This window comes from Podarcis tiliguerta (genome assembly GCF_965153285.1).
Source record: "Podarcis tiliguerta genome assembly, chromosome: W".
Taxonomy (NCBI): Eukaryota; Metazoa; Chordata; class Lepidosauria; order Squamata; family Lacertidae; genus Podarcis; species Podarcis tiliguerta.
In genome coordinates, this window is record NC_139552.1 from 2,312,558 (window position 1) to 2,326,911 (window position 14,354).

A 14,354-nucleotide genomic window follows, 5' to 3' on the forward strand; every position below is an offset into this window, starting at 1 on the left:
GAACTCCCCTGAAAAGATTGATGTCGGAGCAACAGGTCTGGGAAACTTAATGAGCAGATGTTTAGACTGTATTTTATGGAAACACTGAAATGGCATCTGCCGTTCGAACAGGACCTTTGGATTAAGGTGAAAATCCACACAGGACTATAATAATGTTTGTTTCAACTCACTTGTGAAGACTTTCAGAGTTTATAAAGAAAGTAAAAAACGATAACAACAACAAGATTGGAAGACGATTGGTAAAGGATAACAACAAAGAGATGGAAAGATAGAACTCTGAACATCAAAGCAGCACAAATATGAGAGGATTTGACCCTTTTTGAGCTCGGAGCATGGGTACCCCCAACAAAAATTTAAAATTTGGCTAAATATTTGGAAATATTTGGAATTAATGTGATTTGATTGGTTTGTTAATAATTTTTTTTTAAAAAAAGAGAGAAGAACTGGCTCTGCATTCCATACAAAATGTTGTTGTGCCTGCTGTTTGCTACAGAGACTGAAGATTCCTTCCCCCAGGTTTTGGCCCTGCTCAAGAACCAGTTAAGCACTTCTATGCCCCATTCATTTAAACTGCTGAATAAACTTGGCCCTTCCATGAATCCCATTGAAATCTATCACATTATTATTATTCAGTTGTGTCTCAGCATATTTATGGGAAATGTCACTATTACAAAGTGTTTGGAAGAAGAGTTTGGACTTGATATTTGCCTTTCACTCCCCGTAAGGAGTCTCAAAGCAGCTAACAATCTCCTTTCCCTTCCTTCCCCACAACAGACACCCTGTGAGGAGCTGCATGTGGAGGAGCGGGGAAGCGAACCCAGCTCACCAGATTATGAGTCCACCGCTTTTAACCACTACACCACACTGGCTCAAAGACTAATAGATGGCAGCTATACATAACCTTTAGCTTAAAAAATAGCAACAATATCTATCTAATGGAACAGTGCAGCGTACTAGCTAGTGTCATAGAATCATAAAATCATAGAGCTGGAAGAGACCGCACGGGCCATCTAGTCCAACCCCCTGCCATGCTGGAACACACAAGCAAAGCACAAGCAAGCCACGTTTTTGGGCCATGGAGTGTCCAGGAAGCTGTGGATCCGAGTTTTTTGTGGTGCAAGCTGTGCTCCTGGCTATGACGTGTGATCTGACGTTGAGTTTGGGTTGTCCCAATGCAAAAAGCGTGAGGATCCATGAGGATCCGTGCTTCAAAACCACGTTTTTGGGCCACGGAGTGGCCAGGAAGCCATGGATCCGTGATTTTTGTGGTGCAGTCTGTGCCCCTGGACATGATGTGTGATTTGATGGTGAGTTTGGCTTGGCCCAATGCAAAAAGCGTGAGGATCCATGTGGATCCGTGCTTGAAAACCATGTTTTTGGGCCACGGAGTGGCCAGGAAGCCGTGGATCCGTGATTTTTGTGGTGCAGTCTGTGCGCCTGGGAATGATGTGTGATTTGACGGTGAGTTTGGGGTGGCCCAATGCAAAAAGCGTGGGGATCCATGAGGATCCGTGCTTCAAAACCATGTTCTTGGGCCACGGAGTGGCCAGGAAGCCGTGGATCCGTGATTTCTGTGGTGTAAGCTGTGCCCCTGGACATGATGTGTAATTTGACAGTGAGTTTGGGCTGATCTAGTGCAAAAATCATGAGGATTCATGAGGATCCGTGTTTTTAACCATGTTTTTGCGCCATTGCGGCACCACGAAACAGTGGATGCGTGATTTTTTTGGTTCCTCCTACAGACTAAGATGTGGTCTACAGTAGCATGGTGTTTTTATTTTGTTTCAATATAAAAATCATATGAATTCATGAGGATCCGTGCCTCAGATCCATGTTTTTGTGGTGCTGCAGCGCGGCAAAGTGTTGGATCCACGTTTTTTATAGTCCAGTTTGTAGGTGTGCCTTCTAGGTGTGATTTGACACTGCATTTGTTGGAATTATTTTTTAAAAAGTGGAGGATCCATGAGGATCCGTGTAGATCCGCCTTTTATGCAGACCCCGAAAAATTGAACGAAATTGAATGAATTTGTGTTATTAAATCGAATTAACGAATGAAATTGAACGAATTTGTGCTAGTAAATGAAACTCCATCGAACAAAATTGAATGAATTGGTGTTATGAAATTAAACTAAACTGAATTCACTTGAATTAAGGCGGTTTTTTTTCCTTTGAAAAAATGAGTCGCACGTTGGCAAGTTGAACAGAGTCTGTTCCGGAAGTCCGCACGAAAACCAAAGCACAGGGAGCTCCTAATAAAATCCATTTTGACTGCTGCTGCTGCCATTGTGAGTGCTGGGGAAGGCTGCTCCCTCCTGCAGGCCAATTCCACCGGGCCTAGGGGGCAGGGTCCACACTCACCACCGCCACAGCTTTAAGAGGCTCCAGCGAGGCCTCAGGACACTGGTGTTGCTGCTACTGCTGAAGCAAATGTCAAAAATGTTTTTACATATTTTTAAATGTTTTAAACATGTTTTTACTTTGTTGCACCACTGTGAACGGTGGTTTTTATTTATGTATTTTTATTTCATTTTATTTTGGTTTGGGGTGGAATAAATGTTGAGTGGGGTGGGGATTAGTTTTATTTTAGTATAATTGTTTTTGGCTTGTTTTGCTTTTACTATTTTGTTTGGCCACTGTAAAGTTTGTATTTTGCTTTTGAAGGGGAAAGGGTCAGGGCTGCCTGGGAGTGGACCTCAGCCAATAGAATGGCTGGGGCAGGTTCTGCAGGGGCAGAAGCACCAGAACACCCGATCTCAGTGATCACGGGCAGGTTTAGTCGTTGTCTGAGGACTATCCCTGCCTCCAGGTCTGGTCCTGACCGGACGGATACTAGAATCAGCAATCAGCAAGGGATACCCACATGACCTGAAGGTGCTGCTGTGCAATGCCAGGTCAATGATTCATAAGACCACTGCCATCCATGACTTGATCATGGATGGAGGACTTGACCTGGCATGTGTAACAGAGACCTGGTTGGATGAAGCAGATGGGCCTGTCCTTGCCGCTGCTTGTCCACCAGGTTTCTCTTACGCACAGCAACCCAGGCCTTGTGGGTGGGGAGGGGGGGTTGCAGTGATTTTTAGGAAGTCATTAGTTTGCACCAGGCGTCCTATTGGGAAGACCCAGTTCTCTGAGTGCATGTTCTGGAAGTTGGGCAATAGGGGCATTACAGGCTTTATTTTGGTGTACTGACCTCCCCGCTGCACCAAGGATTCCCTGTCCGAGCTGCTTCAGGTCGTGGCAGATGTTCTCCTGGAGACACCTAGTTCGGTTGTCCTGGGGGATTTTAACATCCATGCTGACACGACCTTACAAGGGGCCGCTTGGGACTTCGTGGAAAGCATGGCCTCCACGGGGCTGTCCCTGAATAAGTCTGGCCCAACCCATAGCCGCGGACATGCCTTGGACCTGGTGTTTACCTCTATGGATGTTGGTGAGCTGACACTAAGTAAAAGCGAAACGAAAGAAATGCCATAGTCAGATCACTTTCTGGTGCAACTGGACTTCTCCGCGACCCTTCCCCTCTGCAGGGAGGTGGGACCGATTCGGATGATCCACCCCCGCCACTTAATGGATCCAAATGGTTTCCAGAGAGTGGTAGGGGATGCTTTATCCCATGCTGATGGCCTTTCAGCTGATTCCCTGGTGACTTGCTGGAATACGGAGTTAACCAGGACTATTGACTGTCTCGCTCCAAAGCGCCCTCTCCGATTGCGTGGAGCCCGAACAGCCCCGTGGTTTTCCCCGGAGCTGAGGGTGATAAAACAATCGCTGAGATGGCTAGAGAGTCGGTGGCAAAAAATTCACTCTGACTCAGACCAGACACGAGTTAGAGCTCAAGGTCGAGCCTACCAAGTGGTGATGGCAACGGCGAAGAGGACCTTCTTTGCCGCTTCTATTGCATCTGCAGAAAACAACAGCAGGAGACTCTTTCAGGTGGTTCGTAATCTATCGGAACCACCTTTCTCATTGGGGCCTGGTAGGGACCCCAAGATCTCCTGCAATGCTTTTGCAAAGTTTTTTGCAGATAAAGTCGCTCAGATTCAGAAGGAGGTAGACTCCACCATGGGAGCAGGGCCAGGGTGGGAGAGTGCTGGAGTCCTGTCTACTCCTGTTACATGGGATCAATTCCAATCTGTTACCTCCGAGGATGTGGACAGGCTGCTTGGACGCGGGAAACCAACCACCTGTCTTCTTGATCCTTTGTCCATCCTGGCTGATAAAAGCAAGATGGGAAGGGCTGGGCAATGGGCTCCGTAGGGTGGCAAATGCTTCCCTCTGTGAGGGAGCCTTCCCACACCCGCTGAAAGAGGCGGTCATTAAACCGCTTCTTTAAAAAATGTCTTTAGACCCAGCCAATATGGCCAACTATCGCCCAGTCTCAAATCTTCCATTCTTGGGCAAGGTGATTAAGCGGGTGGTTGCTGAACAACTCCAAGCACGCCTGGAGGATGCGGACCATTTGGATCCCTTCCAATTGGGATTCAGGCCTCACCATGGGACTGAAACTGCCTTGGTCACGCTGGTCGATGATCTCCAGCAGGCTAGGGACAAAGGTGAGAGGTGTTTCCTAGTTCTGCTGGATCTCTCAGCGGCCTTTGAGACCATCAACCATAACATCCTTCTGGACCGCCTAGAGGGGCTGGGAGCTGCGGGTACTCTTATACAGTGGTTCCACTCCTTTCTCCTGGGCCGTGTCCAGAAAGTGGTGTTGGGGGATGAGTGTTCGGACCCCTGGGTTCTCACTTGTGGGGTGCCTCAGGGTTCCGTCCTCTCCCCCGTGCTTTTTAATATCTATATGAAGCCGCTGGAAGAGATCATCAAGGGGTTTGGGCTGGGTGTTCATCAGTATGCAGAATTAAGTTGAATGAAATTGAACGAAATTGTGTTATTCAATTGAATTGAATAATTGAAAGGCCCAAGTTTGAGGGCGTTCGGGAACCAAGGTACGACTGTATGGGCAAAAAAAGAAAGAAAAGGAAAGATTTTGGGCGCACCTTGTAGAGAGTTTCGTCCCAGATGGAGGTCTGGAAGCAGGTACACTCCAGCAGGCGCGAGAGCCGCTTCAAATCCTCTTCCCTCTCCTTGAAAATCTGTAGGAGAAAAAAATCCGTTCTGGCAGCGGGTTGGACTAGATGACCGCAGAGCCCCTTCCCCATTTAAATCCCTCGCCCATCAGACTTGATTTAAACCCTTTATTTACAGGAAGGTTCAGCCTTGCTGGCCTCCTCTCAATAGGGACAATGATTTTTGGAATAATAAAACCCCCCTTTTACAGGTTCAGCCTTGCCTGTATCCTCTTAATATTGGCAAGCAGAGGAAGGTTTCCTTTCTGGAATAATAAAATCCCTTTTTACAGGAAGGTTCAGCCTTGCTGGCATCGCCTCAATACTTTTCGGAATAATAAAATCCCGTTTTACACGAAGGTTCAGCCCTGCTGGCACCCTCTTCATATTGACAACCTTGGTTTCATTTATTTGCTCTTATTTTTACCTCTATCCCCAATTCCCCATTTGCTTCTCCTCTTAGAAAGACGTAATTCGGACAATAGGTTGAGGTTTAAGAAGCCAGCCATTTCAAACCAGTTTTAATGCATGAAATTGCATGAAATGGCCTCAAATTCTTCACCATTTACTCACCAGTACAGAAAATCAGTACTGAAATTGCATGAAATGGCATCAATTGGTTCCCCATTATGGAAAACTTATCATGAAAGTGATAATAGTGATAATAGTGTTGTTGTTGTTGTTGTTGTTGTTCTTATTATTATTATCAGCAGGGAAGTTGCCCACAGTGATAACAGGATAATTATAATAATTATTATTATCATGATTAGGGAAGTTGGCTAGAGTGACAATAGTCTAGTAAGTAGTAGTAGTAGTATTTGGGGGGTTGCAACTCCAGCCCTTCCCCAGCGCAATATTCCCCCCAGGAACCTAAGAACCTCTGAGTAAGTGCAGAGTGCTTCCTGGCTCTCGGGAAGCCGACCTTCCCCCCCCCCTTCCCACACCCTCTTAATACAGACAATCGGAGGGAGGTTTCCTTTTGGAATCCGAAAATCCTTCCTTTTACGGAAAGGTTCAGCCTTGCTGAAATAGTTGTAAGAGTTAGGAATATGGATAGGGTTATTATTATTATTCTGTTGGGAGCTACACAGAGTGGCTGGGGAAACCAGATGGGTGGGGTATAAATAAATATATTATTATTATTATTATTATTATTATTATTATTATTATTATTATTATCAATATTAGGGTTAGGGATAGGGGTTAGAGATAGGGATAGGATGATGATGATGATTATGTTGGGAGCTGCCCAGATGGGCAGTGTATAAATAATAGCATTATTATTATTAATAATAATACCACTACTACTACTATTATTATTGAGGGTGGATTTGATTTCAATTGAATTGATTGAAATTACAATTTAAATCATGAGTCAGTAAGACTTGATTTAAATCCTTCTTTTTTACAGAAAGGTTCAGCCTCGCTGGCACCCTCTCAATATGGCTAATTGGAGGCAGGTCTCCTTTCCGGAACCCTAAAACTCTGGCAATCCTCCTAAGACCAATAACCTTAGTCTCTAACCCCTATCCCTATCCCTAATAATAATAACCCATCCATCCAGCTGGGTTTCCCTAGCCACTCTGGGCGGCTCCCAACATCATCATCATCATCACCACCCTATCCCTAATCCCTGTTCCTATCCCTAACCACAATAATAATAATAATAACCCTATCCCTATCTCTAACCCCTATCCCTATCCCTAATAATAATACCCCGTGGCTCCGAACATAATAATAATAATAATAATAATAATAATAATAATAATACTAATAATAATTTATTCTTTATACCCTGCCCATCTGGGCGCCCGCTCGTGGCGGCTTATAATAATAATAATGATAACAACAACAACAACAACTCTATTCTGATACTGACAACCTTTGGAAGAATTAAAGGCCCCCTCCCCCCCAGGGTCCCCTTTCGCTCACCAGGTCGCGCTGATCCTCCTGGACCAAGTCCATCTTGTGGACCAGGCAGAAGACCTTGGCGTCAGGTGAGTTTTGCAAGATGGCCTCCAGGCACGACTGGTAGTAGTGCATGTCCTTCTCCAGCTCCCGACTCTCGACGTCAAAGACGTAAATCAGGACCTCGACATTGCGGAAGATGTTGTCCCTCTGGGTGGTGAAGTAGTTCTCCATGAAGGTATCCTGACTGAGGAAACCGGGGGATAGAAATCAATTTAGGGACCCTCAGGGTTCATCCAGACAGACCTGCCGCAAGGCAGGCATCTCCCACAAAGGGTTCTGGGAAAGGAGGTGTGCCAAGTCAAAAAAACGGGTGATAATTTATCATTTATACCTTCCTCTCGCTGCTGCGCTTCTTCTTCTGACTATCTTACTAGTTGTCCATATGGTCCTGGCAGGGCCAAACCTTTAGGTGAAAAAGGGATTTTTATTATTGCAAAAAAAGGAAATCTTGCTCCGGGTGTCAATATTCAGCAAGACTGTAAATTATTCCAAAAAGGAAAACTTTCACCGCTTGTCAATATTCGGCGGATGACAGCGAGGCTGAACCTTTCTGTAAAACATTCCGAAAATGAAAACTTCCTCCACTTTTCAATATTAGGAGGATGCCAGCAAGGCTGAACCTTTCTGCAAATAAAGGATTTTTTAAAAAAAATGTTCTGAAAAGGAAACTTTCCTCCAGTTGTCAAGATTAAGACAATGCCAGCAAGGCTGAACCTTTCTTTTCTTAAAAAAATAAAATGATTATTTTTTTTTTTTTGCCTCTCCAGCAAAGCATTCTGGGGAAAGAGTTGGGCCAGGTTGCCTTTCCAGCAAAGCATTCTGGGAAAGGAGGTGGGCAATGCTGTCCTGCTGGCTGCTGAAGGTGTCCTGCCTGAGAAAGTCAATTTTATCCCAGTTAAAAAAACAGTTTCAAATTTCAATTCTATGCCAATTAAAAACGGGTGTGACCAGTCTCAGCCGGGGAGAGCGGGATGCAAATAAAACTTTTATTATTATTATTATTATTAATAATAATTAATTATCGATTTTCCATGCTGGGGAACCGACTAATGCAATTTCATGCCATTTCATTACCAGTTTCCCACACTGGTGAGCAAATGGTGATGAAATTGAGGCCATTTCACGCAATTTTGTGTATTAAAACCAGCTGGAAATGGCTCACTTATGAAACCTCAACCTAATGTCATAATGACGTCTTTCAATCTAAGAGGAGAAGGAAAAGGGAAATTTGGGATAGAGTGGTAAAAAATAAGAGTAAATAAATGAAGCCTATGTTGTGAACATGAAGAGGATGCCAGCAAAGCTGAATCTTTCCATTAAAAAAAATATGGATTTTTATTATTCCCAAAAGGAAACCTTCCTCTGATTGTCAATATTAGGAGGATAACGGCAAGGCTGAACCTTTCTGTGGGGGAAAAAAAAAGGATTTTTTGATTTCAAAAAGTATTGTCCCTATTCAGAGGGTGCCGGCAAGGCTGAACCTTTCTGCAAAAAAAGGATTTTATGTTTTCAAAAAGTTTTGTCCCTATTCAGAGGGTGCCAGGGTGTCAGCAAGGCGGAACATTTCAATTGGATTTAAATCAAGTCATAAAGAACAAGGATTTAAATGGTGAATTGAAATAGAGATTTAAATCAAATCCACCCAGGATATCAGTGTAAAAACTACTCTGGAAATTGAGGACTCCAGAAAGAAAACGTTTCTCTGCTTGTCGATACAGTGGTGCCCCGCAAGACGAATGCCTCGCAAGACGGAAAACCCGCAAGATGAAAGGGTTTTCTGTTTTCAGAGGCGCTTCGCAGGACGAATTTCCCTATGGGCTTGCTTCGCAAGACGAAAATGACGAAAATTTTTGAGTTTTTTTTCCGCTCCCCAACCCCTTTTTCTAAAGCGCTAAGCTGCTAATAGCCTTTTAGCAGCTAATCCGCTAATCCCTTAAGCCTTTAATAGCCGTTAATAGCCCTTAAACTGCCAATAGCGCTAATAGCGCTAATCCGCTAATGGGCTTGCTTTGCAAGACGAAAAAACCGCAAGACGAAAAGACTCGCGGAACGGATTCTTTTCGTCTTGCGAGGCACCACTGTATTCAGAGGAGGCCAACAAGGCTGAGTCTTCTTGTAAAAAAACAAACCGGGGATTTTATTCTTCCAAAAAGGAAACTTCCCTCTGCTTGTCCATTTTAAGAGGAAGCCAGCAAGGTTGAACCTTTTGGTAAAAAAGGATTTAATTTCTTACTGACTAGTGATCTAGATCGTGATTTAAATAAATTTGATTTAAATAATAATATTAATAATAATTTTATTTATATCCCGCCCATCCGGCTGGGTTTCTCCAGACATTTGAAGGCAGCCTTGTTTAGGGAAGTCTGGCTGATTTAAATTGGGATTCGAACTGGACGAGGGGTTTAAATGGCAATTTCCATTGACTGGATTTCAAGTGGAGGCTGGGCGGCTGTCTGTCCTGGCTGCTTGTGCCAAGATTCCTGCCTAGCAGCGGGTCAGACTGGATGACCGCTGGGGGTACCTTTTAACTTGGCGAGGGGGGGCAAGAGGTACTTACCCGCCGCAGTCCCAGAGGTTGAGGACCAGGTTGCCCAGGAAGCGGACGTGCGAGTGCTCCACATCGACTGCAAGGGGGAAAATGAGATGATGATGATGATGATGATCATGATCATGATGATGATGATGATGATGATTATCATCAGCAACACCAGAAGAAGAATGAGCTCGAATAAGAAGAACAAGTTGAAGAAGAAGAATAGATTATTATTCCTATTATTATCATTATTTTCATTTTTTTTAAAAATTATATTTATTAGAAGTTTTATAGTTACAAAAAGAAAAAAAGGAAAAAAGCAATAAAGAATTTAACAAACAATACATCAAAAATAAAAAGAAAAACTAAAAAACAATACATCAAAGAAATAAAAAATACAAAAACATTTAAAAACATTTAAAAACACATCCAATTTCCATATGTTTACCTTTCATTTGCTTGTTTCATCGACCTCCTCACACCTCCCTTTTTTGTATTCTAGTTCAATTTAGCTAATTCAGCAAATCCTTTCCATCTTTCTCAATCTTTTTTTTTTTAATCAGTTTCTTAATTCTTTATAACATTTCTGCTAAAACTTCATTCCAGCATTCTTCTAACATTCATTAATTTTGCAGTATTTCTGTAAATATACTTTAAATTTTTTCCAATCTTCTTCCATCGACTCTTCTCCCTGGTCTCGGATTCTGCCAGTCATTTCCGCCATTTCCATGTAGTCCATCAGCTTCATCTGCCATTCTTCCCGGGTGGGTAGATCTTGTGTCTTCCAATACTTTGCGATGAGTATTCTTGCTGCTGTTGTGGCGTACATGAAAAAAGTTCTATCCTTCCTTGGCACCAATTGGCCGACCATGCCCAGGAGAAAGGCCTCTGGTTTTTTCAAAAAGGTATATTTAAATACCTTTTTCATTTCATTATATATCATCTCCCAGAAAGTCTTAATCCTTGGGTACGTCCACCAAAGGTGAAAGAAGGTACCTTCAGTCTCTTTACATTTCCAACATTTATTATCGGGCAAATAATAGATTTTTGCAAGCTTGACTGGTGTTATGTACCACCTGTAAATCATTTTCATTAAATTCTCCTTTAAGGCATTACATGCCGTAAACTTCATACCAGTGGTCCATAACTGTTCCCAGTCAGCCATCATAATGTTATGTCCAACATCTTGTGCCCATTTAATCATAGCAGATTTCACTGTTTCATCTTGAGTATTCCATTTCAGCAGCAAGTTATACATTCTTGACAAATTCTTAACTTTGGGTTCTAACAATTCTGTTTCTAATTTTGATTTTTCCACCTGGAAGCCTATTTTTTTGTCCAAATTATATGCCTCCATTATTTGATAATAATGGAGCCAATCTCGCACTCTGTTTTTCAATTTTTCAAAGCTCTGCAATTTTAGCCTGTCTCCCTCTTGCTCCAGAATTTCCCAATACTTCGGCCATTTGGCCTCCATATTGAGTTTTTTCAACGCCTTCGCTTCCATTGGTGACAACCATCTTGGGGTTTTATTTTCTAACAAATCCTTGTATCTTATCCAAACATTAAACAATGCTTTTCTGACAATATGGTTTTTAAAGGCTCTATGAACTTTAACCTTATCATACCACAAGTATGCATGCCAACCAAATACGTTGTTAAAACCTTCCAAATCCAAGACATCAGTATTTTCAAGAAGCATCCATTCTCTCAGCCAACAAAATGCGGCTGATTCATAATAAAGTTTAAGGTCTGGCAGGGCAAATCCACCTCTTTCTTTAGCATCTGTTAATATCTTAAATTTTATTTGAGGCTTCTTGCCCTGTCAGACAAATCTAGAGATATCTCTCTGCCACTTCTTGAAACAGTCCATTTTGTCCACAATTTGCAATGTTTGAAACAAAAACAGCAACCTTGGCAATACATTCATTTTTATGACAGCAATTCGGCCTAACAGTGATAGTTTCAAATTTGACCATATTTCTAAATCCTTTTTCACTTCAGACCAACATTTTTCATAGTTATCCTTAAATAAGTTCACATTTTTAGCAGTCATATTAACCCCCAAATATTTCACTTTCTTAACCAATGTTAATCCTGTCTCCTTCTGAAACTTTTCTCTCTCCATCACAGTTTAATTTTTCTCTAGAACCTTGGTTTTCAACTTGTTTAACTTAAAACCTGCTACCTGACCAAATTCTTGAATCAATTCCAATGCTCTTTTAGTACTAGATTCTGGCTCCTTATTATCATTATTTTCATCATCATTTGGCCAAGAACAGCAGAATCAGAAGAAGAATGAGCTTGAACAATAAGAACCAGCTGAAGATGGAGAAGAAAATGAGATTATTATTCCTTTTATTATCATCATCATTATTATCATCATTTGGCAGAGGACAGCAGCAGAAGAAAAAGAATGAGCTTGAAGAAGAACGAGCTGGGAAAAAAAGAGGAAGAGGAAGAAGAGATTATTATTCCTATTATTATCGTTATTTTCATCATCATTTGGAATAGAATGAATGAGAATGAGCTTGAATAAGAATGAGCTGAAAAAGAAGAAGACAAGATTATTATTCCTATTCCTATTATTACCATTAACCTAGACAGCATTTTAAAAAGTAGAGACATCACCTTGCCAACAAAGGTCCGTATAGTAAAAGCTATGGTTTTCCCAGTAGTGATGTATGGAAGTGAGAGCTGGACCATAAAGAAGGCTGATCGCCGAAGAATTGACGCTTTTGAATTATGGTGCTGGAGGAAACTCTTGAGAGTCCCATGGACTGCAAGAAGATCAAACGCATCCATTCTTAAGGAAATCAGCCCTGAGTGCTCACTGGAAGGACAGATCGTGAAGCTGAGGCTCCAATACTTTGGCCACCTCATGAGAAGAGAAGACTCTCTGGAAAAGACCCTGATGTTGGGAAAGATGGAGGGCACAAGGAGAAGGGGACGACAGAGGACGAGATGGTTAGACAGTGTTCTCGAAGCTACAAACATGAATCTGACCAAACTGCGGGTGGCAGTGGAAGACAGGAGTGCCTGGCGTGCTCTGGTCCATGGGGTCACAATGAGTCGGACACGACTGAACGACTAAACAACAACAACAATTATTACCATTACCATTATCATTATCATCATCACCATTTGCTCAAGAACAGCAGCACCAGAAGAAGAATGAGCTTGAATACAGTAATAAGAACGAGCTGAAGAAGAAGGAGGAGGAGGAGGAGGAGGAGGAGGAGGAGGAGGGAAGAAGAGAAAAAGAAGAAGAAAATGAGATTATTATTCCTAACATAATCATTATTTTCATTATCATTTGGCCAAGAACATCAGCACCAGAAGACGCAGAAGAATGAACTTGAATAATAAGAATGAAATGAAAAAGAAGAAAAAACTCGTCCTTCTTTTTATTATTCTGGCACAGTTCTTTTCCTAATAATAATAATAATAATAATAGTTTCTCTTGACAGACCGAGATGAGCAAGCGACAGCGAAGGTTGCAAGGTTCTTAGTAGTAGTAGTAGTAGTAATAGTAATAACAATAACAATAACAAGAAATTGAATTAACTTGAATGAAATCGAATGAATTTGTGCTATTAAATTGAATGAATTTGAATGAAATTTAATTCACTTGAAATCGAATTAAATTGAATGAATTTTGGGGAACACTGTAATAAAACCTGGTTCCGCCCCGCCCATTTCCCACCCCATCCCCCATCTCTACCCAGCACCCTTCGTCTTACTTGTGGCGCCCAGTCGGCGGGTGTCGCGGGCGATGTAGTTGGCAAAGATGATGGACCTCATGCTGGTCTTTCCGGAGCCACTCTTGCCCATCAGGAGAACCTGGGGAGGAAGAATAAATAATAAGACTATTGTTGTTGTTGTTAGGGTTTAGAGAGAGAGGGACAGGAGTTAGGGATATGGTTATTATTATTATTAGGGATAAGGATTAGGGATAGGGTTGTTGTTGTTATTGATAGGGATTAGGGATAGGGTTGTTGTTATTATTATTAGGGTTAGGGATTATGGATAGGGTTATTACTATTATTACTATTATTATTATTCTGTTGGGAGGCGCCCAGAGCGGCTGGGGAAACCCAGCCAGATGGGTGGTTTATAAATAACAAAATTATTTATTATTGAGGGTGGATTTGATTTAAATCAAATCGTTTTAAATCACAACTTTTAAATCACTCATCAGTAAGACTTGATTTTTGTTTTTACAGAAAGCTTCACCCTTGCTGGCGTCCTGTGAAATCCTGAAATTATGGTGAGGTTTCATCAGTTAACAGCTTCTATTTGGACCACTTTTCTGCTGTCCTTGATTGGAATGAGAAAAAGAATCATTTCCTTCCTAACGAAACAATTTATTTCACTAAAACAAGGACATTATAGCGTCACGATTTAAATCACGATTGAAATCACAAGTCAGTAAGACTTGATTTAAATCCTGTTTTTTGTTGGATTTTTTACAGAAAGGTTCAGGCTTGTAGGCATCCTCCTAATACTGACAACCAGAAGAAGCATTTCTTTTTGGAATAATAAAAAGGTAAAGGGACCCCTGACCATTAGCTCCAGTTGTGGCCGACTCTGGGGTTGTGGCTCTCATCTCGCTTTATTGGCCGAGGGAGCTGGCGTACAGCTTCTGGGTCATGTGGCCAGCATGACTAGGGTTAAGAACTTTATTCGTTCTGGAGGTCCGTACTTAACCTGAAACTGTTCTTAACCTGAGGTACCACTTTAGTTAATGGGGCCTCCCGCTGCCATAGCATGAGTTCTGTTCT

At 42.1% G+C, this 14,354-nt stretch overlaps 1 protein-coding gene across 1 annotated transcript; it reads right to left on the reverse strand.

The window, feature by feature from the left end:
• Positions 1–4,892: 4,892 nt before the first annotated feature.
• On the reverse strand, positions 4,893–14,151 carry LOC310668755 (ras-related GTP-binding protein A-like; the record flags this gene model as incomplete). Its single annotated transcript, XM_083422088.1, has 5 exons — positions 13,314–14,151; positions 9,595–9,661; positions 7,369–7,440; positions 6,999–7,221; positions 4,893–5,093 (listed from the first exon to the last, which is right to left on the reverse strand). Exons 1-5 carry the CDS (start codon positions 13,402–13,404, stop codon positions 4,893–4,895), a joined length of 654 nt encoding a protein of 217 aa, XP_083278214.1. The 5' UTR covers positions 13,405–14,151.
• Positions 14,152–14,354: the final 203 nt, after the last annotated feature.